The sequence below is a fragment of the Oncorhynchus keta genome, chromosome 17 (genome assembly GCF_023373465.1).
Source record: "Oncorhynchus keta strain PuntledgeMale-10-30-2019 chromosome 17, Oket_V2, whole genome shotgun sequence".
Taxonomy (NCBI): domain Eukaryota; kingdom Metazoa; phylum Chordata; class Actinopteri; order Salmoniformes; family Salmonidae; genus Oncorhynchus; species Oncorhynchus keta.
In genome coordinates, this window is record NC_068437.1 from 28,498,848 (window position 1) to 28,524,819 (window position 25,972).

General features: G+C 46.1%; 1 protein-coding gene across 17 annotated transcripts in view; it reads right to left on the bottom strand.

The window, feature by feature from the left end:
* Positions 1 to 10,779: 10,779 nt before the first annotated feature.
* The window catches only part of LOC118396254 (FERM domain-containing protein 4A-like), a 232,967-nt gene continuing 217,774 nt past the window's right edge, over positions 10,780 to 25,972 (bottom strand). For 13 of the 17 annotated variants that reach the window (XM_052465817.1, XM_052465818.1, XM_052465816.1 and 10 more), the window contains exons 22-24: positions 25,591 to 25,972; positions 24,910 to 25,012; positions 10,780 to 13,296 (exon numbers count right to left, since the gene is read on the bottom strand). The exon at positions 25,591 to 25,972 is cut by the window's right edge and continues 190 nt beyond it. In XM_052465817.1, the coding sequence (XP_052321777.1) occupies positions 13,194 to 13,296; positions 24,910 to 25,012; positions 25,591 to 25,972 (588 nt within the window). In that variant the 3' untranslated portion in view covers positions 10,780 to 13,193. Of the gene's footprint in view, positions 13,297 to 24,306; positions 24,379 to 24,909; positions 25,013 to 25,590 lie in introns of all 17 variants that reach the window. The other 4 variants (XM_052465822.1, XM_052465810.1, XM_052465811.1 and 1 more) reach the window with 3 other exon arrangements.

Here is a 25,972-nt window from a genome sequence, read left to right on the forward strand (position 1 = left end):
AAACGGTACCATAGAGGCACAGAATAAGTTAGAGAAAAAACAAAAAGAAATTAAGGAACTTATTCAAGAATATATATTATAAAAAATGAAGCGAACTGGATGGAATATGGGGAAAAATGTACCCAATTCTTTTTCAATCTTCAATATAGAAATGCTACCAGAAACTATATTGAAACTTGCTACAAATGATAGTCTCGCATGATTCACTGAATGATATTTTGAAAGAGGAAGTAAAGTACTTTAAGAATATGTTTTTGTTTCAGTCTCCTCCATCTCCACTAACTGAAGATAATTGTATGGATTTTCCCCCTAATAATAATGTAAAATTAACATCTTTACAGAAAGACAAATGTGAAGGCCAAATTACAGAGAAGGAACTTCTTGATGCAGTTAAAGCCTTTAATGTTGGGAAAACTCCAGGGCTGGATGGCATACCTGTAGAAGTATACCAAACTGTTTTTGATATACTCAGAGGAAATGGTAGATTATCAGACACACAACAAGATACTCCAATACTATATTACGTATTGGATCACTAAAAAAATGCTAATTTGACATTACCGTGTAGTTGACCAATTAAATGGTCTGACGGAGATGTGGACATACTAGGTACACAAATCCCAAGAGAAAGAAATGATCTCACTCAAATACATTTTTATAGAAAGTTAGCAAAAATAGACAAGATCTTGCTACCATGGAAAGGAAAATACCTGTCTATTTGTGGAAAAATCACCCTGATTAACATTTACATATTTACATTTAAGTCATTTAGCAGACGCTCTTATCCAGAGCGACTTACAAATTGGTGCATACACCTTATGACATCCAGTGGAACAGCAACTTTACAATAGTGCATCTAAATCTTTTTAGGGGGGTGAGAAGGATTACTTACCCTATCCTAGGTATTCCTTGAAGAGGTGGGGTTTCAGGTGTCTCCGGAAGGTGGTGATTGACTCCGCTGTCCTGGCGTCGTGAGGGAGTTTGTTCCACCATTGGGGGGCCAGAGCAGCGAACAGTTTTGACTGGGCTGAGCGGGAACTGTACTTCCTCAGTGGTAGGGAGGCGAGCAGGCCAGAGGTGGATGAACGCAGTGCCCTTGTTTGGGTGTAGGGCCTGATCAGAGCCTGGAGGTACTGAGGTGCCGTTCCCCTCACAGCTCCGTAGGCAAGCACCATGGTCTTGTAGCGGATGCGAGCTTCAACTGGAAGCCAGTGGAGAGAGCGGAGGAGCGGGGTGACGTGAGAGAACTTGGGAAGGTTGAACACCAGACGGGCTGCGGCGTTCTGGATGAGTTGTAGGGGTTTAATGGCACAGGCAGGGAGCCCAGCCAACAGCGAGTTGCAGTAATCAAGACGGGAGATGACAAGTGCCTGGATTAGGACCTGCGCCGCTTCCTGTGTGAGGCAGGGTCGTACTCTGCGGATGTTGTAGAGCATGAACCTACAGGAACGGGCCACCGCCTTGATGTTAGTTGAGAACGACAGGGTGTTGTCCAGGATCACGCCAAGGTTCTTAGCGCTCTGGGAGGAGGACACAATGGAGTTGTCAACCGTGATGGCGAGATCATGGAACGGGCAGTCCTTCCCCGGGAGGAAGAGGAGCTCCGTCTTGCTGAGGTTCAGCTTGAGGTGGTGATCCGTCATCCACACTGATATGTCTGCCAGACATTCAGAGATGCGATTCGCCACCTGGTCATCAGAAGGGGAAAGGAGAAGATTAATTGTGTGTCGTCTGCATAGCAATGATAGGAGAGACCATGTGAGGTTATGACAGAGCCAAGTGACTTGGTGTATAGCGAGAATAAGAGAGGGCCTAGAACAGAGCCCTGGGGGACACCAGTGGTGAGAGCGCGTGGTGAGGAGACAGATTCTCGCCACGCCACCTGGTAGGAGCGACCTGTCAGGTAGGACGCAATCCAAGCGTGGGCCGCGCCGGAGATGCCCAACTCGGAGAGGGTGGAGAGGAGGATCTGATGGTTCACAGTATCGAAGGCAGCCGATAGGTCTAGAAGGATGAGAGCAGAGGAGAGAGAGTTAGCTTTAGCAGTGCGGAGCGCCTCCGTGATACAGAGAAGAGCAGTCTCAGTTGAATGACTAGTCTTGAAACCTGACTGATTTGGATCAAGAAGGTCATTCTGAGAGAGATAGCGGGAGAGCTGGCCAAGGACGGCACGTTCAAGAGTTTTGGAGAGAAAAGAAAGAAGGGATACTGGTCTGTAGTTGTTGACATCGGAGGGATCGAGTGTAGGTTTTTTCAGAAGGGGTGCAACTCTCGCTCTCTTGAAGACGGAAGGGACGTAGCCAGCGGTCAGGGATGAGTTGATGAGCGAGGTGAGGTAAGGGAGAAGGTCTCCGGAAATGGTCTGGAGAAGAGAGGAGGGGATAGGGTCAAGCGGGCAGGTTGTTGGGCGGCCGGCCGTCACAAGACGCAAGATTTCATCTGGAGAGAGAGGGGAGAAAGAGGTCAGAGCATAGGGTAGGGCAGTGTGAGCAGAACCAGCGGTGTCGTTTGACTTAGCAAACGAGGATCGGATGTCGTCGACCTTCTTTTCAAAATGGTTGACGAAGTCATCTGCAGAGAGGGAGGAGGGGGGAGGAGGATTCAGGAGGGAGGAGAAGGTGGCAAAGAGCTTCCTAGGGTTAGAGGCAGATGCTTGGAATTTAGAATGGTAGAAAGTGGCTTTAGCAGCAGAGACAGAGGAGGAAAATGTAGAGAGGAGGGAGTGAAAGGATGCCAGGTCCGCAGGGAGGCGAGTTTTCCTCCATTTCCGCTCGGCTGCCCGGAGCCCTGTTCTGTGAGCTCGCAATGAGTCGTCGAGCCACGGAGCGGGAGGGGAGGACCGAGCCGGCCTGGAGGATAGGGGACATAGAGAGTCAAAGGATGCAGAAAGGGAGGAGAGGAGGGTTGAGGAGGCAGAATCAGGAGATAGGTTGGAGAAGGTTTGAGCAGAGGGAAGAGATGATAGGATGGAAGAGGAGAGAGTAGCGGGGGAGAGAGAGCGAAGGTTGGGACGGCGCGATACCATCCGAGTAGGGGCAGTGTGGGAAGTGTTGGATGAGAGCGAGAGGGAAAAGGATACAAGGTAGTGGTCGGAGACTTGGAGGGGAGTTGCAATGAGGTTAGTGGAAGAACAGCATCTAGTAAAGATGAGGTCGAGCGTATTGCCTGCCTTGTGAGTAGGGGGGAAGGTGAGAGGGTGAGGTCAAAAGAGGAGAGGAGTGGAAAGAAGGAGGCAGAGAGGAATGAGTCAAAGGTAGACGTGGGGAGGTTAAAGTCGCCCAGAACTGTGAGAGGTGAGCCGTCCTCAGGAAAGGAGCTTATCAAGGCATCAAGCTCATTGATGAACTCTCCGAGGGAACCTGGAGGGCGATAAATGATAAGGATGTTAAGCTTGAAAGGGCTGGTAACTGTGACAGCATGGAATTCAAAGGAGGCGATAGACAGATGGGTAAGGGGAGAAAGAGAGAAAGACCACTTGGGAGAGATGAGGATCCCGGTGCCACCACCCCGCTGACCAGAAGCTCTCGGGGTGTGCGAGAACACGTGGGCGGACGAGGAGAGAGCAGTAGGAGTAGCAGTGTTATCTGTGGTGATCCATGTTTCCGTCAGTGCCAAGAAGTCGAGGGACTGGAGGGAGGCATAGGCTGAGATGAACTCTGCCTTGTTGGCCGCAGATCGGCAGTTCCAGAGGCTACCGGAGACCTGGAACTCCACGCGGGTCGTACGCGCTGGGACCACCAGATTAGGGTGGCCGCGGCCATGCGGTGTGGAGCGTTTGTATGGTCTGTGCAGAGAGGAGAGAACAGGGATAGACAGACACATAGTAGCAAAGCACCCTCACAACATGATGCTGCCACCCCCGTGCTTCACGGTTGAGATGGTGTTCTTCGGCTTGCAAGCCTCCCCCTTTTTCCTCCAAACATAACGATGGTCATTATGGCCAAACAGTTTTATTTTTGTTTCAACAGACCAGAGGACATTTCTCCAAAAGTATGATATTTGACAACATATGCAGTTGCAAACCATAGTCTGGCTTTTTTATGGCGATTTTGGAGCAGTGGCTTCTTCCTTGCTGAGCGGCCTTTCAGGTTATGTCGATATAGGACTCGTTTTACTGTGGATATTGATACTTTTGTACCTGTTTCCTCCAGCATCTTCACAAGGTCCTTTGCCGTTGTTCTGGGATTGATTTGCACTTTTCGCACCACAGTATATTCATCTCTAGGAGACAGAACGCGTGGAGACAGAATGGTGTTTATACTTGCGTACTGTTGTTTGTACAGATGAACGTGGTACCTTCAGGCATTTGGAAATTGCTCCCAAGGAAGATCCAGACTTATGGAGGTCTACAATTGTTTGTCTGAGGTCTTGGCTGATTTTTGGGTGGATTTTCCCATGATGTCAAGCAACGAGGCACTGAGTTTGAAGGTAGACCTTGAAATACATCCACAGGTACACCTCCAATTGACTCAAATTATGTCAATTAGCCTATCAGAAGCTTCTAAATCCATGACATAATTTTCTGGAATTTTCCAAGCTGTTTAAAGGCACAGTCAACTTAGTGTATGTCTGTAAACAATTGTTGGGAAAATGACTTGTGTCATGCCCAAGGTAGATGTCCTCAACCAACTTGCCAAAACTATAATTTGTTAACAAGAAATTTGTGGAGTGGTTGAAAAACGAGTTTGAATGACTCCAACCTAAGTGTATGGGGAACAGTGAGTTAACTGCCTTGCTCAGTGGCAGAATGACAGATTTTTACCTTGTCAGTTCGGGGATTCGAGCCAGCAACCTTTTGGTTACTGGCCCAACGCTCTGAACCAGTGAGTTTGGGTGCGTGACTGCCGTTGCGAGGTCAGAATGCTCAGATCAACACTACTCCTCGGCCAGAGCGTCCAGTGTATGCTCCGAGAGCGAAGCGCTCTGGATTTACGAACGGACAATCTGACAACGATCTGGATTTACTCACTCTGGCACTCCAGAATGAATTTACGAACACACCCAAAATCGTAAAATGTTTAGCTAATAATTTGCTATGCTAACAAGCTAGCATGAGGTTGCATAGCAACAGCATTAACATTTACATTTAAGCCATTTAGCAGACGCTCTTATCCAGAGCGACTTACAAATTGGTGCATTCACCTTATGACATCCAGTGGAACAGCCACTTTACAATAGTGCATCTAAATCTTTTAGGGGGGTGAGAAGGATTACTTATCCTATCCTAGGTATTCCTTAAAGAGGTGAACTGAAAGGATACAAGTATACAGTATACTAAAATGAACTAATAGTATGTAGTATATACTCATTAAGTATGTAGTATACAGTATGTTAGTATGGATATTCGAACACAGCTCGAGTCTACCTGATATTGAACTTCTGTCAGTGTCGATAAGACCTTTCTATCTCCCAAGAGAGTTTCCCCAAATATTTATCACGGTCATTTACATTCACCCGAAGAACGCTGCTGATCTTATGTATACTGTCACATAGAAACTGCATTCGGTGTCTCCCTATGTCCCAATATTATGATAGGTGATTTTAATCACTGTAACATGAAGAAAACTCTGAAATCATCTATAAATATTTCACTTTCCCAACACGCCTCAACAAGACCCTGTGTTATGGCTCCATCAGAGGTGCCAGAAGTCTATAGCGAGAGCCCTGCTCGGCTCATCTGACCACAACACAGTGCATCTTCTGCCTCTTGACAGGACTGTGCTGAAGAGGGAGAAAGCGCCAAAGCGGGAAGTGAAGGTTTGGACCAATGAAAGCAATCTGGCATTATAAGGCTGTTTTGACTGCGCAGATTGGGCTGTGTGTCAAGACTCTAGTGTCAATATAGATGAACTCGCTGATGTGGTTTGCAGTTATATTTCCTTCTGTGAAAATACAGTGATCCCTAGCAAAATGTGTACTATCTACACCAAAAACAAGCTTTGGGTTACCAAGTCATTGAAGAGTTTATTGTGTAAAAAGAATACTGCTTTCTATGAGGGCAATGTGACTGCAAAAAGCGAACCTGAAATTAAGGTGAGAGCAGAAATCAAGAAAGCTAAACTGAAATATGAGGAGAAAATTTAGGGTGAACTCATTAACAACAATCTTAGGGCTGCCTGTAATGGAATGAGATCTATGGTTGGGCTACAAGGGAAACAAGATCATACAGGTTGATGATTTTAACTCAAACAAAGGACTGGCTGATGAGCTAAATGGTTTTAATCTCAGATTTGACAATCAGAATTTTAGTGGAGAAATTACTGCGGTGCGTATGGGGACAATTGTTACTCCCAGAATGGAATTTAGCATCCAGAGTGTCATCAGCCTATTCAGACCGACAAAAGTTAAAAAGAGCCCAGGACCAGAGGGTGACAGCACACACTCTCAAGGAGAGAACATCCCTCTCCAATGTTCACACAGGAACGTGCCTTCGTCTACACAGACATTTTCCCATCAAAACTCTTACACGTTGTAAAGCAAATACTGGAACAATACTTCTGACATAGAATGTGAGGAATTGTCAGAGGCGATCTAAACAATAATAATGTCATTTGGTTGTTATTTAGTGATGTCATTAAATATTTTATACTGTAACTTGAAAAGAATACACTCTATATCTGGGAAGTGTCCATCCTCTACTTTGTGGATAAAATATGGAGATGGAAAAGGAAGAGTATGGGATAAAAAAACATCAAAGGGTAAGAGAAAGAAGGCACGGGAAAGAGAATGGGGGGCTAACAGTTGGACTTGCCTGAGTTTGCCTCTCTGATGTGAAGGGATTATCAATCCCCAGTTTCAAAGAGATGTGGTCCCAGAGTGGGTCTGTCTGAAGACTGGGTCTGTCAGCATGGAGACCACAGGGTGGAGGGTTGTACAGGAGTGTGTTCTTTTCAGTGGTGTCCTCCTAATTATTTTCCCATCTGAATGTGGCTTCCTCTCATTAATTTGCTCTGATAAATGTTCAAGCAATATGGTGCATGCCGGGCCAGCCTATTGTCTTCAGACAGACTCCTATGATATGCTCGTCCCTCAACCGACCTATCAGTCAGTGCAGGCAGAATCGTTACACTATCTGACGTAAAACAATGAAGCCAGCCAGGTATTTACTGCATCAGTCCAAAGTTACCAGAACAGAGGAAAGGAGAGGTGGAGAGGAAGCCACTTTGAGCTATTGAGGTGTGAGAGGGACATGCTAAACCTTAAGGAACACACAACAGATTACACAGAGAAGAAGACACCAGAAAACCATCTTGAGAACATTCAGCAATAATTTATTTTCATAATCTGAAAAACCACCAATTCTTCTCATCTGGACAATCCATCATCAGGTGCCAACAACACCATTTAGAAAAATGGAAAGTTCCTATACAAAGTCTTAATAGAAAAAAGAATAAATTAACTGTGGAATTCAGTATTTTTTGTGTCAATTCCACATAGTTTTTTTCTACAACACCTTTTTTTTCGTCAGGTTACAGTTGAAGAGAACCAATAAAATCAGGTTACATGCTCTATGGTCTGGTGGATGGGTGTCCTACTGCCTAAAGGGATGGTCTTTGCTCTGCACAACGTATTAAAACTATTGACAACAATGAGGAGTCTATATCCTACGTGACAAAGCGGTAACTGGTCATCATATAGCACCTGAAAGGATTTGTACTATGTCAGAACTTAGAAACAAAAACCAAAGAAACAACTAATACCGGTTCATATAAAAAGGAACATGGTTATGTTAAAACCCCCACTTAGGCTTACAGTGAATGTTAAAACCCCCACTTAGGCTTACAGTGAATGTTAAAACCCCCACTTAGGCTTACAGTGAATGTTAAAACCCCCACTTAGGCTTACAGTGAATGTTAAAACCCCCACTTAGACTTACAGTGAATGTTAAAACCCCCACTTAGGCTTACAGTGAATGTTAAAATCCCCACTTAGGCTTACAGTGAATGTTAAAACCCCCACTTAGGCTTACAGTGAATGTTAAAACCCCCACTTAGACTTACGGTGAATGTTAAAACCCCCACTTAGGCTTACAGTGAATGTTAAAACCCCCACTTAGGCTTACAGTGAATGTTAAAACCCCCACTTAGGCTTACAGTGAATGTTAAAACCCCCACTTAGACTTACAGTGAATGTTAAAACCCCCACTTAGGCTTACAGTGAATGTTAAAACCCCCACTTAGGCTTACAGTGAATGTTAAAACCCCCACTTAGGCTTACAGTGAATGTTAAAAGCCCCACTTAGACTTACAGTGAATGTTAAAACCCCCACTTAGGCTTACAGTGAATGTTAAAATCCCCACTTAGGCTTACAGTGAATGTTAAAACCCCCACTTAGGCTTACAGTGAATGTTAAAACCCCCACTTAGGCTTACAGTGAATGTTAAAACCCCCACTTAGGCTTACAGTGAATGTTAAAACCCCCACTTAGTCTTACAGTGAATGTTAAAACCCCCACTTAGACTTACAGTGAATGTTAAAACCCCCACTTAGGCTTACAGTGAATGTTAAAACCCCCACTTAGGCTTACAGTGAATGTTAAAACCCCCACTTAGGCTTACAGTGAATGTTAAAACCCCCACTTAGGCTTACAGTGAATGTTAAAACCCCCACTTAGGCTTACAGTGAATGTTAAAACCCCCACTTAGGCTTACAGTGAATGTTAAAACCCCCACTTAGGCTTACAGTGAATGTTAAAACCCCCACTTAGACTTACAGTGAATGTTAAAACCCCCACTTAGGCTTACAGTGAATGTTAAAACCCCCACTTAGGCTTACAGTGAATGTTAAAACCCCACTTAGGCTTACAGTGAATGTTAAAACCCCACTTAGGCTTACAGTGAATGTTAAAACCCCCACTTAGGCTTACAGTGAATGTTAAAACCCCCACTTAGGCTTACAGTGAATGTTAAAACCCCCACTTAGGCTTACAGTGAATGTTAAAACCCCCACTTAGGCTTACAGTGAATGTTAAAAACCCCACTTAGGCTTACAGTGAATGTTAAAACCCCCACTTAGGCTTACAGTGAATGTTAAAACCCCCACTTAGGCTTACAGTGAATGTTAAAACCCCCACTTAGGCCTACAGTGAATGTTAAAAACCCCACTTAGGCTTACAGTGAATGTTAAAAACCCCACTTAGGCTTACAGTGCCCCTCTGTAGAGTACGTACAGGAAAGAGATTGATAAAAGAGTTCATCTTTAACTATAAAAATGTTTATGTTTCTATGGAGTACAGACAGTATGGGCATAGGGGACCAAGAAGACAGCACACATCATCACCACATCGGGTTCAAAGGTCAGAGGGGCCAGGAGTCAAAAGTCAAACTGGGGGTTTGGGGGTGTTGTCATGGATATAGAATGCTTCTCTGTCTAGGAGGAAAAGGTGAGTGGAGAAGGGGAGTATTTTTGTTTTTTTGAGCATGCATGGAATGGTGTGAGCTAGCAGAGGTGTCTCATCCATGGGAAATGGTCAGGCTAATGAGCCTTAGCCTAGCTGATGTGGTTCTAAAGAGGTAAACAAGAGGAGTTCAAAGTTCAGAAGAAACACAGCATTTTACCAGGACTTTGCAGTGTGGCAGGGTTGGGGGGCCGTGAAACTCGTTCAAACTGAAGGCAATTCAGTCCACCATGCCGCTTGGTGCAAGTTCAACTAATTTGACGGGGTCAGATTTTTGTGCAACATATAAACAATGTTTTCAGATGTTTGTTTAATATAAGCCTTTACAAAGCACAGGCAGGTGTGAGAGAAGGACTGCAATTCTTTGCTTTGTTTGGGGTTTTGTACACTGTCCACACATACAGCATTACAACAATGTTGGGCAGAGGCTTATTTTCCCCAGCAGAAAACCAGAAGGTGTGCTTTAAAATACCTGCTTAAGAATTTGTTTGTGACAAGAGTTTGTCTATGTAAGCGAGTTATATGGAAACTACACGTTCTCTTTGAGTCACAGCTGTTTTACAGCAGGATATGGTGATGGCCTCCATTACTAAACCAAGGTCAGTTCATTGATGTTCATTGATGACATTACCTACACAGTAATGGTGCTTTCAAGACAACTGGGAACTCATAATAAAACGAGATCAAATCATGACAGTGATCTTCAGGTTGGAGAAGTCGGAGCTTTAAGATGATCCCCGAGTTTCCGACTTGGAATTCCATATGACCGTTCAAAACAATTTTCCCCAGTTGGAGCTTGTTTTTTTCCCGAGTTCCCAGTCGTCTTGAACGCACTGAAGTCCGACGTCGGAGATTTCTGAGTTCCCAGTCGTCTTGAACGCACTGAAGTCCGACGTCGGAGATTTCTGAGTTCCCAGTCGTCTTGAACGCACTGAAGTCCGACGTCGGAGATTTCTGAGTTCCCAGTTCTCTTGAACGCACTGAAGTCCGACGTCGGAGATTTCTGAGTTCCCAGTTCTCTTGAACGCACTGAAGTCCGACGTCGGAGATTTCTGAGTTCCCAGTCGTCTTGAACGCACTGAAGTCCGACGTCGGAGATTTCTGAGTTCCCAGTCGTCTTGAACGCACTGAAGTCCGACGTCGGAGATTTCTGAGTTCCCAGTCGTCTTGAACGCACTGAAGTCCGACGTCGGAGATTTCTGAGTTCCCAGTCGTCTTGAACGCACTGAAGTCCGACGTCGGAGATTTCTGAGTTCCCAGTTCTCTTGAACGCACTGAAGTCCGACGTCTGAGATTTCTGAGTTCCCAGTTCTCTTGAACGGGGCACAATAAAAGCACAATGATATAAACACCCTTCTGGTGCCGGGGTGACATTATTTATATTCTAGATATGTGTGTGTTACTCTTATATAAAGTCTGGATTTACATTTTACATCGTAAATGTGTTGTTATGCAGATGTTTTTAATCCCCTTATATGTATCAAAAAGCCAGGAGGAGAACTAGATGAAAACTGGTTCTCTATATAGTAGGCCTATAGTCTTCATACATAGTGTGCAACTGTGTATGTTGTGCTCTGGTAACAACACTTAGATTGAATATTTGACACTGTTACAATAGTTAACACCCCACATAGCAGATCCAGCTCGGATTGGTGTATATACCTCTCCCTGACGTTCTTTTGGCTCTGGGAAGCAGGTTCTCTATATAGCAGACACTGGGCTTGTTCGACATTGCAGCCAACAGTGCAGGTGACTGCTGACTGACTTAGCTACAAATCACCTTGCATCATAAATAACTTATTATTATTTGTAGATCAGTCAGTCAGTCACAATGTACCCATGATATATCATAGTTTTGATGCTCTCGAACACAGCCACTTCCTCTGCTAGACTAGGAACCGGGCCCTGTGGGATTTGTAGTTATATGGTTTGTAATTTTAGTGAGTGGCTGTTTTCAGTGCTGGGTTACAGTACAGACTTTAAGCACCACCATAGATGGCACTGATGAGAAAAGTGTATGTGTCCACAAACAAGATGTGTGTGTTCTGACTGGTGATATGAGAGACTTTAGGCAGAGAGAATATAGCCTGAGATAGTGACCTGTACAAAAGAGTACCCACTGGAGTTTACAGGCCTCATGCCTGATCTAAATGTTTACCCTCAAATATACTACCCTAGTGTCTGAGACGATGACCAACCGTGGAGTTGGACAGACAGATCGATGTCACATAGACAGACTGGTCCTTAAATATGGTTTGCCTCCCATTTTTAACAGAGGACTGCGCAGAGAGTCAGATATCACAACGCCTCGAGAAGTGTTTAACATCTCACCAATTTTATCATATGCGCAGCTCGACTATGAAGGAGGGGAGTGCCCTTCGCTGCAGCTGTGTGATCGATCAGCTCCACAGCATATGCCCATCACCAGAGAGAGAGAGGAGTGGGAGACACACACAGTCCTAAGCATCCAATCAGCTTTCACTTCTTACCAGGAAGTGAAACGAAGGGGTTGATCCAGATGAAATAGACCACTGAAAGCCTGCAGATATGATTGGAAATAAACACCCAAAACTATATGTGGTCTTAACCTGAAAACTGCTACACATATAGCTACAGTTTCAACCATCACAAACTCAAGACATTGGCTTTCAATGAGATTCCTTGCATATTGTGGCTTGGCATTTCAGGGCCCAAACCTTGAATAAGTGTCTGTGGCCTGTGGCACAGTCTGTCCCCGTCTATCTCTGATCTGGCTGTGCAGGGCCCCCAGTCTGTCCATAGTCTCCCAGTACAGCTGACCACAGTCCCCCAGTATACAGTAGTGGCAAAACATCCCAGTCCAGGAGCTCACTGCTCAGTAGAAGTGTGGATCATCCCAGTACAAGAAACTAGTTGATCAGTGTGGCTGGCTGTTGTACACTACCAGTTCAGATTACTGACATCCCAGTAGACGTGCTGAGCAGGATCCCAGTAGAATTGATCAGTCTTTCAGTTCCTTTGAGGACTCCTAGTATTGTGGGGTGTAACTCCCAGTATGATAAACCAGTGTTCCCAGTGTGTCCATGGGACTGGTGCCATTGGTCAGCCAGATGGATCTTTGGTTGTGGGATAGGAGTTGGGATTGGGATTTGGATTTTTGGGAATGTTTGTATGTTTGCCTAGTCTTTCAGATAATCTAGAATTCTCCAATAATCCACTCTGCAGTGAAAAATATTCTGAAGGTTTTCATAAAGAGGGGTGAATCGAGTCTCTCCCGCATTTAGTTGTTGTTGTTGTAGAAAACGATAGAGAAATAAACTGAAACATAAAACATGAAATGAATGAACCTAGCAGATCAAGCGTACACACACAAAGGTCCAGAACATGAGCCAAAACACATGGGAGCACACTGGCAGCACACTTGGGTCAGGGGTATATATGAGACAGGGCCTGGTGGGCTGAGTGTAGTCTGGGTTTACCCCTCCTTCCCCCTTGCCCATTCCCGGTTATCCTTGGGCTCAGACTGGAGCAGACTCAGGGTCAGGGATTAAAGGTCAGAGTTCAGGATCGGAGGCTATGGTTGGCAATAGTCGTGTTGGTCTTAGAACCCTTAGTTCAGCCAAGCCCGATATGCACAGAAACTGATAAAGGGAAAGATGGATGAAGGGAGGAATGGATGAGGGTTTCCTGCCCATGATAAGGCCAATCTAGTCAGCACTGGAGGAGAGGTTGGTGGGGGCTGTAAGGATCAGTTGAGATGTTGGAGGTTGAGTCAGTAAGGATCAGTGTTGAGGGTCAGTGGGTGGTGGTCAGTAGGTCAGACCAGGGTTCCAGGTTTGGCCTTGTCGTGTCCGTACCACTGGACATCTGTCAGCTCTGAACACAGAGGACTGCTGAGGAAACAGCTATCATTGAATGACCTAGAGAGAGAGGAGAGGAGAGAGAGAGAGAGAGAGAGAGAGAGAGAGAGAGAGAGAGAGAGAGAGAGAGAGAGAGAGAGAGAGAGAGAGAGAGAGAGAGAGAGAGAGAGAGAGAGAGAGAGAGAGAGAGAGAGAGAGATCGTTTGATGTTTTGATGGTTACTTCATTTGCCTAGACCTAAAGCTTTTGTGAAAACAACGTGCACAATCCATGATGCCTTTACCTCTTTTCTGGCCTCCTTTCAAACTGATCTCTCAATCCTCCTATATCTCTGTCTCTTGGCAGCTCACACGTCCTGTTAGTGTACTAGTCTAAAACTACACTAGGTGACTAGAGTGCATTTATCAATCCCCTTCATGGTTTTATAATTAATTAACTGGTATTATGGTGGATACACCCTGTGGCTGCTGCTTTGCTATCCTTGAGATGGACTGAATGATTAAATCATTAAGAAACACAAATTACTTGAGGGAGTCCGACCGCAATTGATTTGATTGTGCTGCCTGGCTCAGACTTGCTGCGCTGTGTTAAAAAAACAAGACAGCGAGTGACTGTGTGACTAGCACCCGTTGTCTCTCTCTCCTCCCTGCTGCAGCGACCACCACAGAACATCAACAGTGTTTATCTCGTTGTGTCTCTCTCCTCCCTGATGCAGCGACCACCACAGAACATCAACAGTGTTTATAGTGTTGTCTCTCTCTCCTCCCTGCTGCAGCGACCACCACAGAACATCAACAGTGTTTATAGTGTTGTCTCTCTCTCCTTCCTGCTGCAGCGACCACCACAGAACATCAACCGTGTTTATAGTGTTGTCTCTCTCTCCTCCCTGCAGCAGCGACCACCACAAAACATCAACAGTGTTTATAGTGTTGTCTCTCTCTCCTTCCTGCTGCAGCGACCACCACAGAACATCAACCGTGTTTATAGTGTTGTCTCTCTCTCCTCCCTGCTGCAGCGACCACCACAGAACATCAACCGTGTTTATCTCGTTGTCTCTCTCTCCTCCCTGCTGCAGCGACCACCACAGAACATCAACAGTGTTTATCTCGTTGTCTCTCTCCTCCCTGCTGCAGCGACCACCACAGAACATCAACAGTGTTTATAGTGTTGTCTCTCTCCTCCCTGCTGCAGCGACCACCACAGAACGTCAACAGTGTTTATCTCGTTGTCTCTCTCTCCTCCCTGCTGCAGCGACCACCACAGAACATCAACAGTGTTTATAGTGTTGTCTCTCTCCTCCCTGCTGCAGCGACCACCACAGAACATCAACAGTGTTTATAGTGTTGTCTCTATCCTCCCTGCTGCAGCGACCACCACAGAACGTCAACAGTGTTTATCTCGTTGTCTCTCTCTCCTCCCTGCTGCAGCGACCACCACAGAACGTCAACAGTGTTTATCTCGTTGTCTCTCTCTCCTCCCTGCTGCAGCGACCACCACAGAACATCAACAGTGCTTATCATTTTAGTTAATAAGATTCTTGCTACGTAAGCTTAACTTTCTGAACATTCGAGACGTGTAGTCCACTTGTCATTCCAATCTCCTTTGCATTAGCGTAGCCTCTTCTGTAGCCTGTCAACTATGTGTCTGTCTATCCCTGTTCTCTCCTCTCTGCACAGACCATACAAACGCTCCACGCCGCGTGGCCGCGGCCACCCTAATCTGGTGGTCCCAGCGCGCACGACCCACGTGGAGTTCCAGGTCTCCGGTAGCCTCTGGAACTGCCGATCTGCGGCCAACAAGGCAGAGTTCATCTCAGCCTATGCCTCCCTCCAGTCCCTCGACTTCTTGGCACTGACGGAAACATGGATCACCACAGACAACACTGCTACTCCTACTGCTCTCTCTTCGTCCGCCCACATGTTCTCACACACCCCGAGAGCTTCTGGTCAGCTGGGTGGTGGCACCGGGATCCTCATCTCTCCCAAGTGGTCATTCTCTCTTTCTCCCCTCACCCATCTGTCTATCGCCTCCTTTGAATTCCATGCTGTCACAGTTACCAGCCCTTTCAAGCTTAACATCCTTATCATTTATCGCCCTCCAGGTTCCCTCGGAGAGTTCATCAATGAGCTTGATACCTTGATAAGCTCCTTTCCTGAGGACGGCTCACCTCTCACAGTGCTGGGCGACTTTAACCTCCCCACGTCTACCGTTGACTCATTCCTCTCTGCCTCCTTCTTTCCACTCCTCTCCTCTTTTGACCTCACCCTCTCACCTTCCCCCTACTCACAAGGCAGGCAATACGCTCGACCTCATCTTTACTAGATGCTGTTCTTCCACTAACCTCATTGCAACTCCCTCCAAGTCTCCGACCACTACCTTGTATCCTTTTCCCTCTCGCTCTCATCTAACACCTCCCACACTGCCCCTACTCGGATGGTATCGCGCCGTCCCAACCTTCGCTCTCTCTCCCCCGCTACTCTCTCCTCTTCCATCCTATCATCTCTTCCCTCTGCTCATACCTTCTCCAACCTATCTCCTGATTCTGCCTCCTCAACCCTCCTCTCCTCCCTTTCTGCATCCTTTGACTCTCTATGTCCCCTATCCTCCAGGCCGGCGCGGTCCTTCCCTCCTGCCCCGTGGCTCGACGACTCATTGCGAGCTCACAGAACAGGGCTCCGGGCAGCTGAGCGGAAATGGAGGAAAACTCGCCTCCCTGCGGACTTGGCATCCTTTCACTCCCTCCTCTCTACATTTTCCTCCTCTGTCTCTGCTGCTAAAGCCATTTTCTACCACTCTAAATTCCAAGCATCTGCCTCTAACCCTAGGAAGCTCTTTGCCACCTTCTCCTCACTCCTGAATCCCCCCTCCTCCCTCTCTGCAGATGACTTCGTCAACCATTTTGAAAAGAAGGTCGACGACATCCGATCCTCATTTGCTAAGTCAAACGGCACCGCTGGTTCTGCTCACACTGCCCTACCCTGTGCTCTGACCTCTTTCTCCCCTCTCTCTCCAGATGAAATCTCGCGTCTTGTGACAGCCGGCCGCCCAACAACCTGCCCGCTTGACCCTATCCCCTCCTCTCTTCTCCAGACCATTTCCGGAGACCTTCTCCCTTACCTCACCTCGCTCATCAACTCATCCCTGACCGCTGGCTACGTCCCTTCCGTCCTCAAGAGAGCGAGAGTTGCACCCCTTCTGAAAAAACCTACACTCAATCCCTCCGATGTCAACAACTACAGACCAGTATCCCTTCTTTCTTTTCTCTCCAAAACTCTTGAACGTGCTGTCCTTGGCCAGCTCTCCCGCTATCTCTCTCTGAATGACCTTCTTGATCCAAATCAGTCAGGTTTCAAGACTAGTCATTCAACTGAGACTGCTCTTCTCTGTATCACGGAGGCGCTCCGCACCGCTAAAGCTAACTCTCTCTCCTCTGCTCTCATCCTTCTAGACCTATCGGCTGCCTTCGACACTGTGAACCATCAGATCCTCCTCTCCACCCTCTCCGAGTTGGGCATCTCCGGCGCGGCCCACGCTTGGATTGCGTCCTACCTGACAGGTCGCTCCTACCAGGTGGCGTGGCGAGAATCTGTCTCCTCACCACGCGCTCTCACCACTGGTGTCCCCCAGGGCTCTGTTCTAGGCCCTCTCCTATTCTCGCTATACACCAAGTCACTTGGCTCTGTCATAACCTCACATGGTCTCTCCTATCATTGCTATGCAGACGACACACAATTAATCTTCTCCTTTCCCCCTTCTGATGACCAGGTGGCGAATCGCATCTCTGCATGTCTGGCAGACATATCAGTGTGGATGACGGATCACCACCTCAAGCTGAACCTCGGCAAGACGGAGCTGCTCTTCCTCCCGGGGAAGGACTGCCCGTTCCATGATCTCGCCATCACGGTTGACAACTCCATTGTGTCCTCCTCCCAGAGCGCTAAGAACCTTGGCGTGATCCTGGACAACACCCTGTCGTTCTCAACTAACATCAAGGCGGTGGCCCGTTCCTGTAGGTTCATGCTCTACAACATCCGCAGAGTACGACCCTGCCTCACACAGGAAGCGGCGCAGGTCCTAATCCAGGCACTTGTCATCTCCCGTCTGGACTACTGCAACTCGCTGTTGGCTGGGCCCCCTGCCTGTGCCATTAAACCCCTACAACTCATCCAGAACGCCGCAGCCCGTCTGGTGTTCAACCTTCCCAAGTTCTCTCACGTCACCCCGCTCCTCCGCTCTCTCCACTGGCTTCCAGTTGAAGCTCGCATCCGCTACAAGACCATGGTGCTTGCCTACGGAGCTGTGAGGGGAACGGCACCTCAGTACCTCCAGGCTCTGATCAGGCCCTACACCCAAACAAGGGCACTGCGTTCATCCACCTCTGGCCTGCTCGCCTCCCTACCACTGAGGAAGTACAGTTCCCGCTCAGCCCAGTCAAAACTGTTCGCTGCTCTGGCCCCCCAATGGTGGAACAAACTCCCTCACGACGCCAGGACAGCGGAGTCAATCACCACCTTCCGGAGACACCTGAAACCCCACCTCTTTAAGGAATACCTAGGATAGGATAAGTAATCCTTCTCACCCCCTCCCCCCCCTTTAAGATTTAGATGCACTATTGTAAAGTGATTATTCTACTGGATGTCATAAGGTGAATGCACCAATTTGTAAGTCGCTCTGGATAAGAGCGTCTGCTAAATGACTTAAATGTAAAATGTAAATGTATAGTGTTGTCTCTCTCCTCCCTGCTGCAGCGACCACCACAGAACATCAACAGTGTTTATAGTGTTGTCTCTCTCCTCCCTGCTGCAGCGACCACCACAGAACATCAACAGTGTTTATAGTGTTGTCTCTCTCCTCCCTGCTGCAGCGACCACCACAGAACGTCAACAGTGTTTATAGTGTTGTCTCTCTCCTCCCTGCTGCAGCGACCACCACAGAACGTCAACAGTGTTTATAGTGTTGTCTCTCTCTCCTCCCTGCTGCAGCGACCACCACAGAACATCAACCGTGTTTATAGTGTTGTCTCTCTCTCCTTCCTGCTGCAGCGACCACCACAAAACATCAACAGTGTTTATAGTGTTGTCTCTCTCTCCTCCCTGCTGCAGCGACCACCACAGAACATCAACCGTGTTTATAGTGTTGTCTCTCTCTCCTCCCTGCTGCAGCGACCACCACAGAACATCAACAGTGTTTATAGTGTTGTCTCTCTCTCCTCCCTGCTGCAGCGACCACCACAGAACATCAACCGTTTTTATCGTGTTGTCTCTCTCTCCTCCCTGCTGCAGCGACCACCACAAAACATCAACAGTGTTTATCTCGTTGTCTCTCCTCCCTGATGCAGCGACCACCACAAAACATCAACAGTGTTTATAGTGTTGTGTCTCTCTCCTCCCTGCAGCAGCGACCACCACAAAACATCAACAGTGTTTATAGTGTTGTCTCTCTCTCCTTCCTGCTGCAGCGACCACCACAGAACATCAACCGTTTTTATAGTGTTGTCTCTCTCTCCTCCCTGCTGCAGCGACCACCACAGAACATCAACCGTGTTTATAGTGTTGTCTCTCTCTCCTCCCTGCTGCAGCGACCACCACAGAACATCAACAGTGTTTATAGTGTTGTCTCTCTCCTCCCTGCTGCAGCGACCACCACAAAACATCAACAGTATGTATAGTGTTGTCTCTCTCTCCTCCCTGCTGCAGCGACCACCACAGAACATCAACCGTGTTTATAGTGTTGTCTCTCTCTCCTCCCTGCTGCAGCGACCACCACAGAACATCAACCGTGTTTATAGTGTTGTCTCTCTCTCCTCCCTGCTGCAGCGACCACCACAGAACGTCAACAGTGTTTATAGTGTTGTCTCTCTCCTCCCTGCTGCAGCGACCACCACAAAACATCAACAGTATGTATAGTGTTGTCTCTCTCTCCTCCCTGCTGCAGCGACCACCACAGAACATCAACAGTGTTTATAGTGTTGTCTCTCTCTCCTTCCTGCTGCAGCGACCACCACAGAACATCAACAGTGTTTATCTCGTTGTCCGTGTTGCTGAAGCTGCAACATAATTACAGCCATTTCTGACAGAAAAGTTCATGTTACCGAAATCCCTAATTTGTTTAGGAAAAACATACCCTATTCCCTTAACCCTTGCTCTCTTTATGTGACACATGTACGCATTGCATGCATGTGACCAATAGGGCCTGACCTATAGCATATCATAGTCACTTCATTAAATTGGTTATAACAAACTCTGAACACCATAATGGATGCAGTGGACGTGACTAATAAACTTGAAAAAGGGACTGTTTACTGGTTGCTCAAGAGGTAAAGGGGAAGTCAGATGTGTGGAATAAATGTGACTAATTATGGAAAATACTGGAGATCAAGTAAAAGAAGGTAAAGAGCCAGTTCTGCGTGTGTATTATGTGCCAAACCGGGGCTGTTGGATTACAAAATCATTTTTTGTTTGAAACAACACAAAATAGATTCTAAGTGTACCAGAGAGTCTGTTGTAATGTATTTTTTTGCTTTTTGTAAAGCCTTTATTACAGCAAAGACTAAAAACAGTCGCATTCAGTCGTGAATGCAATTTCTGAAATGGAACAGTTTAGGCCTATTGATTGTTTACGCTAATTATTCAATGGTCACTTTGTTATTTTATATTTTAAAACTAAAAAGCTTGATTGCATTTCACATCATGAATGTCTCGTATGCTGTGTGATGACATTAACTAATGAATGATTGATTGATACAGTAGCCTATATATTGAAATACAGACCTAAATTAGTTAAGGGATTAAGACTAAACAGGATGTGTTCTCAGGCCAACAGCTCGATGGTGGTTATAAAAGGCTGCCATACTAAGCCTACTAATGATAACAACATTACTTATTATTGTATTGATGATCATACAAATAATAATAATAATAACAATAACAATAACAAGGAGATCAAGGGAAAAGGAGGGTTATTATTATGAATATATTTTGTTGGACAATTCGGAACAGTGTAAAATACACTAAATAATTCAAAATAATACCAGAGGCTGGTCTAAGGTAAAAAAAAATATGTAAGGCCTTTATTACAGCCGAGCAAAGATTAAAAACAGACACATTTGTGAGATGGGCTTGGTGTGCACGGAACCAGTAGGTTATTAAACAAACACTCACACTGGCAACAGAAGCAGGATCGGTCTTATTTCTGTAAATATACAGTGCATTTGGAAAGTATTCAGACCCCTTCCCTTTTTCCACATTCCGTTACCTTCTAGCCTTATTCTAAAATGGATAACAATTATTATGCAGCATTGAAGGTCCTCTATCATTCTTAAATGGAAGAAGTTTGGAACCAACAAGACACTCCCTAGAGCTGGCCGCCTGGCCAAACTGAGCAATCGGGGGAGAAGGGCCTTGGTCAGGGAGGTGACCAAGAACCGGATGGTCACTCTGACAAAGCTCCAGAGTTCCTCTGTGGAGATGGGAGAACCTTCCAGGAGGACAACCATCTCTGCAGCCCTCCACAAATCAGGCCTTTATGGTAGAGTGGCCAGGCGGAAGCCACTCCTCAGTAAAAGGCACATGACAGCCTGCCCATGCCTTTTACTTGCACATGAGGAAACCTGGCACCATCCCTATGGTGAAGCATGGTGGTGGCAGCATCATGCTGTGGGGATGTTTTTCAGCGGCAGGAACTGCGAGACAAGTCAGGATAGAGGGAAAGATGAACTGAGCAAAGTACAGAGTGTTCCTTGATGAAAACCTGGACCGGACCGGAGACTGGGGCCAAGGTTTACCTTCCAACAGGACAACCACCCTAAGCACACAGCGTAGACAAAGCAGGAGTGGCTTCGGGACTTCGGGAATGTCCTTGAGTGGCCTAGCCAGAGCCCGGACTTGAACCCGATCGAACATCTCTGGAGAGACCTGAAAATAACTGTGCACCGATGCTCCCCATCCAACCTGACAGAGCTTGAGAGGATCTGCAGAGAAGAATTAGAGAAACTCCACAAATACAGGTGTGTCAAGCTTGTACCCAAGAAAACTTGTGGCTATAATCACTGCCAAAGGTGCTTCAACAAAGTACTGAGTAAAAGGTCTGAATACTTATGTAAATTTGAAATTTCAGTAAAAAAATATATATAAATGAGCAAAAATGGCTGAAAACCTGTTTTTCCTTTGTCATTATGGGTTATTATGTGTAGATTGAAAAAAAATCTATTTAATGCATTTTAGAACAAGGATGTAACATAACAAAATGTGGAAAAAGTCAAGGGGACTGAATACTTTCTGAACACACTGTATATGGATGTTTTATATAGCCAGGCACATTTAATACGCTGTTGATTATAGACCTAATTAAGTTGGGGTTTCCTCTCTCCTCATTTTCTTAGGCAATTAAGACAAGGGCTGTTTTCTCCTCTCTTAACTCCGCTGCTGCCCTCGCTGCATTGTTTTCAATATGCTGGTTAACTTTGCTATTATGCACATAGCAACATGGTCTAGGAAAAGGCGCCAATTCAACAGTGCACTGATGTGTTTCAGAACTGCGGACAGCGACCACTATTCAATGTGGGAGAAAGCACATAAAATAATATTATTTTTTATTTCTGTTTCACCATTGTTCTTACATAATACCACCATATACAATTTCAGAAGCACATCTTAGTAATGTACTGTGCCATCCCCACGGCCTCCACAATGAATCAGTCCACTCAGACAGACGTGAATCAGATAGGTGTCCTGTAGACCATATTTTAAAAAAAACATGTTTTGCTACTGCTCGACTAAAGAAATCTCAGTCGACCAACAGCCTATCGACCAAATAATCGACCAGTCGACTAAATGGAGTCAGCCCTACAGTACACTGTTAGAAAAAATGTGTTTTCTAGAACCTAAAGGGTTCTTCAGCTGTCCCCATAGGAGAACCCTTTGAGAAATCCTTTTTGGTTCCAGGTATTACTTTTTCCACAGAGGGTTCTATATAGAACCCAAAAGAGTTCTACCTGGAACCAAATAATACATTTCCTATGTTGACAGACTTTTTTTCTATTAGGGTACAGTAGTGAAGATTAGGGTTTACTGTAGAGAGCAGCTACAGGCAGAAACAGGGACAGCCAGACACAGCAGACATGCAGTCCAGTTACAGCCATAGAAACAAAGCAGATAGAACACACCATTCCCAAACCTGCTATTAGAATGGATTAATAATGGGAAGACCCTATTCAACTCAGCAGTTGGTACAATACTTAGAATCTAGACAAGGGATTCTATTTCTATACCCCTGATCTAGTTCAGGTTCTGTTTCTACATACAGTGGCATGTGGAAGTATTCACCCCCATTGGCATTTTTCCTATTTTGTTGCCTTACAACCTGGAATTAAAATATATTTTTTGGGGGGGTTGTATCAGTTCATTTACATAACATGCCTACCACTTTGAAGATGCTAAATATTTTTTTATTGTGAACATACAAGAAGACAAAAAAAATAGAAAACCTGAGCGTGCATAACTATTTACCCCCCCCAAGTCAATACTTTGTAGAGCCAACTTTTGCAGCAATTACAGCTGCAAGTCTCTTGGGGTATGTCTCTATAATCTTGGCACATCTAGCCACTGGGATTTTTGCCCAATCTTCATGACAAAACTGCTCCAGCTCCTTCAAGTTGGATGGGTTCCGCTGGTGTACAGCAATCTTTAAGTCATACCACAGATTCTCAATTGGATTGAGGTCTGGGCTTTGACTAGGCCATTCCAAGACATTAAATGTTTTCCCTTAAACCACGTGAGTGTTACTTTAGTAGTATGTCATTGTCCTGCTGGAAGGTGAACCTACATCCCAGTCTCAAATCTCTGGAAGACTGAAACAGGTTTCCCTCAAGAATTTCCCTGTATTTAGCACTATCCATCATTCCTTCAATTCTGACCAGTTTCCCAGTCCCTGTCGATGGAAAACATCCCCACAGCATGATGCTGCCACCACCATGCATCACTGTGGGGATGGTGTTCTCGGGGGTGTTGAGAGGTGTTGGGTTTGCGCCAGACATATAGTTTTCCTTGATGGCTGAAAAGCTACATTTTAGTCTCATCTGACCAGAGAGGAAGTCTCCCACGTGCCTTTTGGTGAACACCAAACATGTTTGCTTATTTTTGTTGGCCACTCTTCCGTAAAGCCCAGCTCTGTGGAGTGTACGGCTTAAAGTGGTCCTATGGACAGATACTCCAATCTCCGCTGTGGAGCTTTGCAGCTCCGTCAAGGTTATCTTTGGTCTCTTTGTTGCCTCTCTGATTAATGCCCTCCTTGCCTGGTCTGTGAGTTTTGGTGGGCGGCCCTCTCTTGGCAGGTTTGTTGAGTTGCCATATTCTTTCCATCCATTTTTTATGGATTTAATGGTGCTCTGTGGGATGTTCAAAGTTTTGGATATTTTTGTATAACCCAACCCTGATCTGTACTTCTCCACAATTTTGTCCCTGACCTGTTTGAAGAGCTCCTTGGTCTTCATGGTGCCGCTTGCTTGGTGGTGACCCTTGCTTAGTGGTGTTGCAGACTCTGGGGCCTTTTAGAACAGGTGTATATATACTGAGGTCATGTGACAGATCATGTGACACTTAGATTGCACACAGGTGGACTTTATTTAAATAATGATGTGATTCTGAAGGTAATTGGTTGATCTTATTTAGGGGCTTCATAGCAAAGTGGTGAATATGTACGTACCACTTTTCCGTTTTAATTTTATTTTTTTAAACAAGTTATTTTCTTCATTTCACTTCAACAATTTGGACTATTTTGTGTATGTCCATTAAATGAAATCCAAATAAAAATCAATTTAAATTATAGGTTGTAATGCAACAAAATAGGAAAAATGCCACGGGGAGTGAATACTTCTGCAAGGCACTGTATCTAGTCAAGCGGATCTAGTTCTACGTCCCTAATCTAGTTCAGGTTTCTATGTCTTTGTGTCAGGACTCATTCTATGCGGTGTGTTTCTACGTGTTCAGACAGGTTTGGTTCTATGGTCTATGGTTCTACATTGTTGTTCTGTTGTTCTCTGGTCTATCTGTTGTGTTTCCAGACAGACAGTACCTCTATGCTTCAGAGCTGGGCTGAGGGGGAGACTGACACACGTCTTCAGTAGGAGAGCTGTCTGCTGTACCGCTAAACCAGGAAACACACAGACAGACAGACAGCAGAGAGGTTAGTACAGACAGAGAGGGAGAGAGATGAACAGGGACGGAATGAGGAGGAAAAAGAGAGAATAGCGAAAGAGAAAGAGAGAAGTTAACAAATCATTCTGGCGTATTTAGTGTGAGGGTGAGAGTTAGAACAACGTCAAGTCCAAGTCCTTTCGGAAGACAAGACAGCCCTGTGATCAGTAGCTAGACTGAGTACCGTGCTGCAGAAGGGCAGATGTTATGTGTAGGTTGGAGGTTATAAAGAGGGTATAAAGAGAAGCAGAGCTGAAGATGCTTTGATAGGATGCAGATTATGTCCTGTGAATGGTAATACAGGAGCCAGAGCTTCTAACCTTTACCCTTTAACCCAGGGTTAAAGGCCCAAAAGGAGCAGGATCCTGAGTGCCTGGTCTTCATCCTCAAACACGTTATAACTCACTCTGCCAATGATGTATTGGTGTGTGTATGTGTATGTAGTTTGTGTGTGTATAGGTTGTGTGTATGAGTGTCGTACCCGCTCTGCCAGTTGAGGATGTGTTGTGGGCTGCTGGGGGGTATGGGGGTGGCAGCCTGTTCACTGGAGGGAGTCACACTCCTCTGGCTGTGAGGGGACGCTGCTATACAGAGAGATACACAGTTATACACAGTTACACACAGTCATATACACACACACACACACACGCGCACAAAGACAAAGGTCGGTGGTCAGGGGTTGCGGAATCCCAGCTATGCCTCAGATATGGGGCTTAAAGTGGGGGTGTGACCACTGTGACAAACAGGCTCCTTTAGTTCCGGGATCACTTTACGCACACTCTCCTTAACAGAGGCCCCTCTCCTTCACACACAGGCCTTGTTAGCGCAGTAGGCAGCGCGTCAGTCTCATAATCTGAATGTAAATAATAGGAAATGTAACATCTATCCTTAACACTGCCTGAGCAAACCCAGTCAAAACTCCAAACTTAGCTTTGAACATAAACTATGTCTGTGTAACCTAATGTAGCTGGCGTAAAATAAAATAAAAACTGTCGGGAGAGGGCCTCTGCTGCACTATTCAACCAATCCAGAAAAGTCTGTGGAGGAGTTATGAGGCCATATCACATTGTTAATGTCCAAAAGCGGAAGTTGTGTCACAAGTGGAAGCTGTGTTGTTGCGACCCCGCTGAAGGTGATGAGTGTGTGGTGTGTTGTCACCCACCTGGCGATCCCTTGGCGAGCATCCCCACCCTGTTGCCTCGTCCGTGTCCCAGAGTGCCTTGCAACGAGCCGCTGTCTGACGCATTGGAGCCACAGTGACTCCTCTCCTTTAGACTGCCCGATGAGCGCTGGTACCAACACCTCAGCTCGTCCGACACCACCGCCCTCCCCCCTCCTCCCCCCTCTCGCCCCAGTGAGGGAGTCCGTACAATCTGGGAGCGGGACGGGGTGAGTCTGCCACTCCCCTCTCCCCCCTCCTCACCCCCCCAGGTCTCCTTGTAGAGACCCCCGGCTGTGTAGGAGCTGGAGGTTTTGAACTGGGCCTTGACGCTGTAGTGGCCCTCCTGGTCACTCTCCAGGCTGCGCACCACCACCGGGTTGGG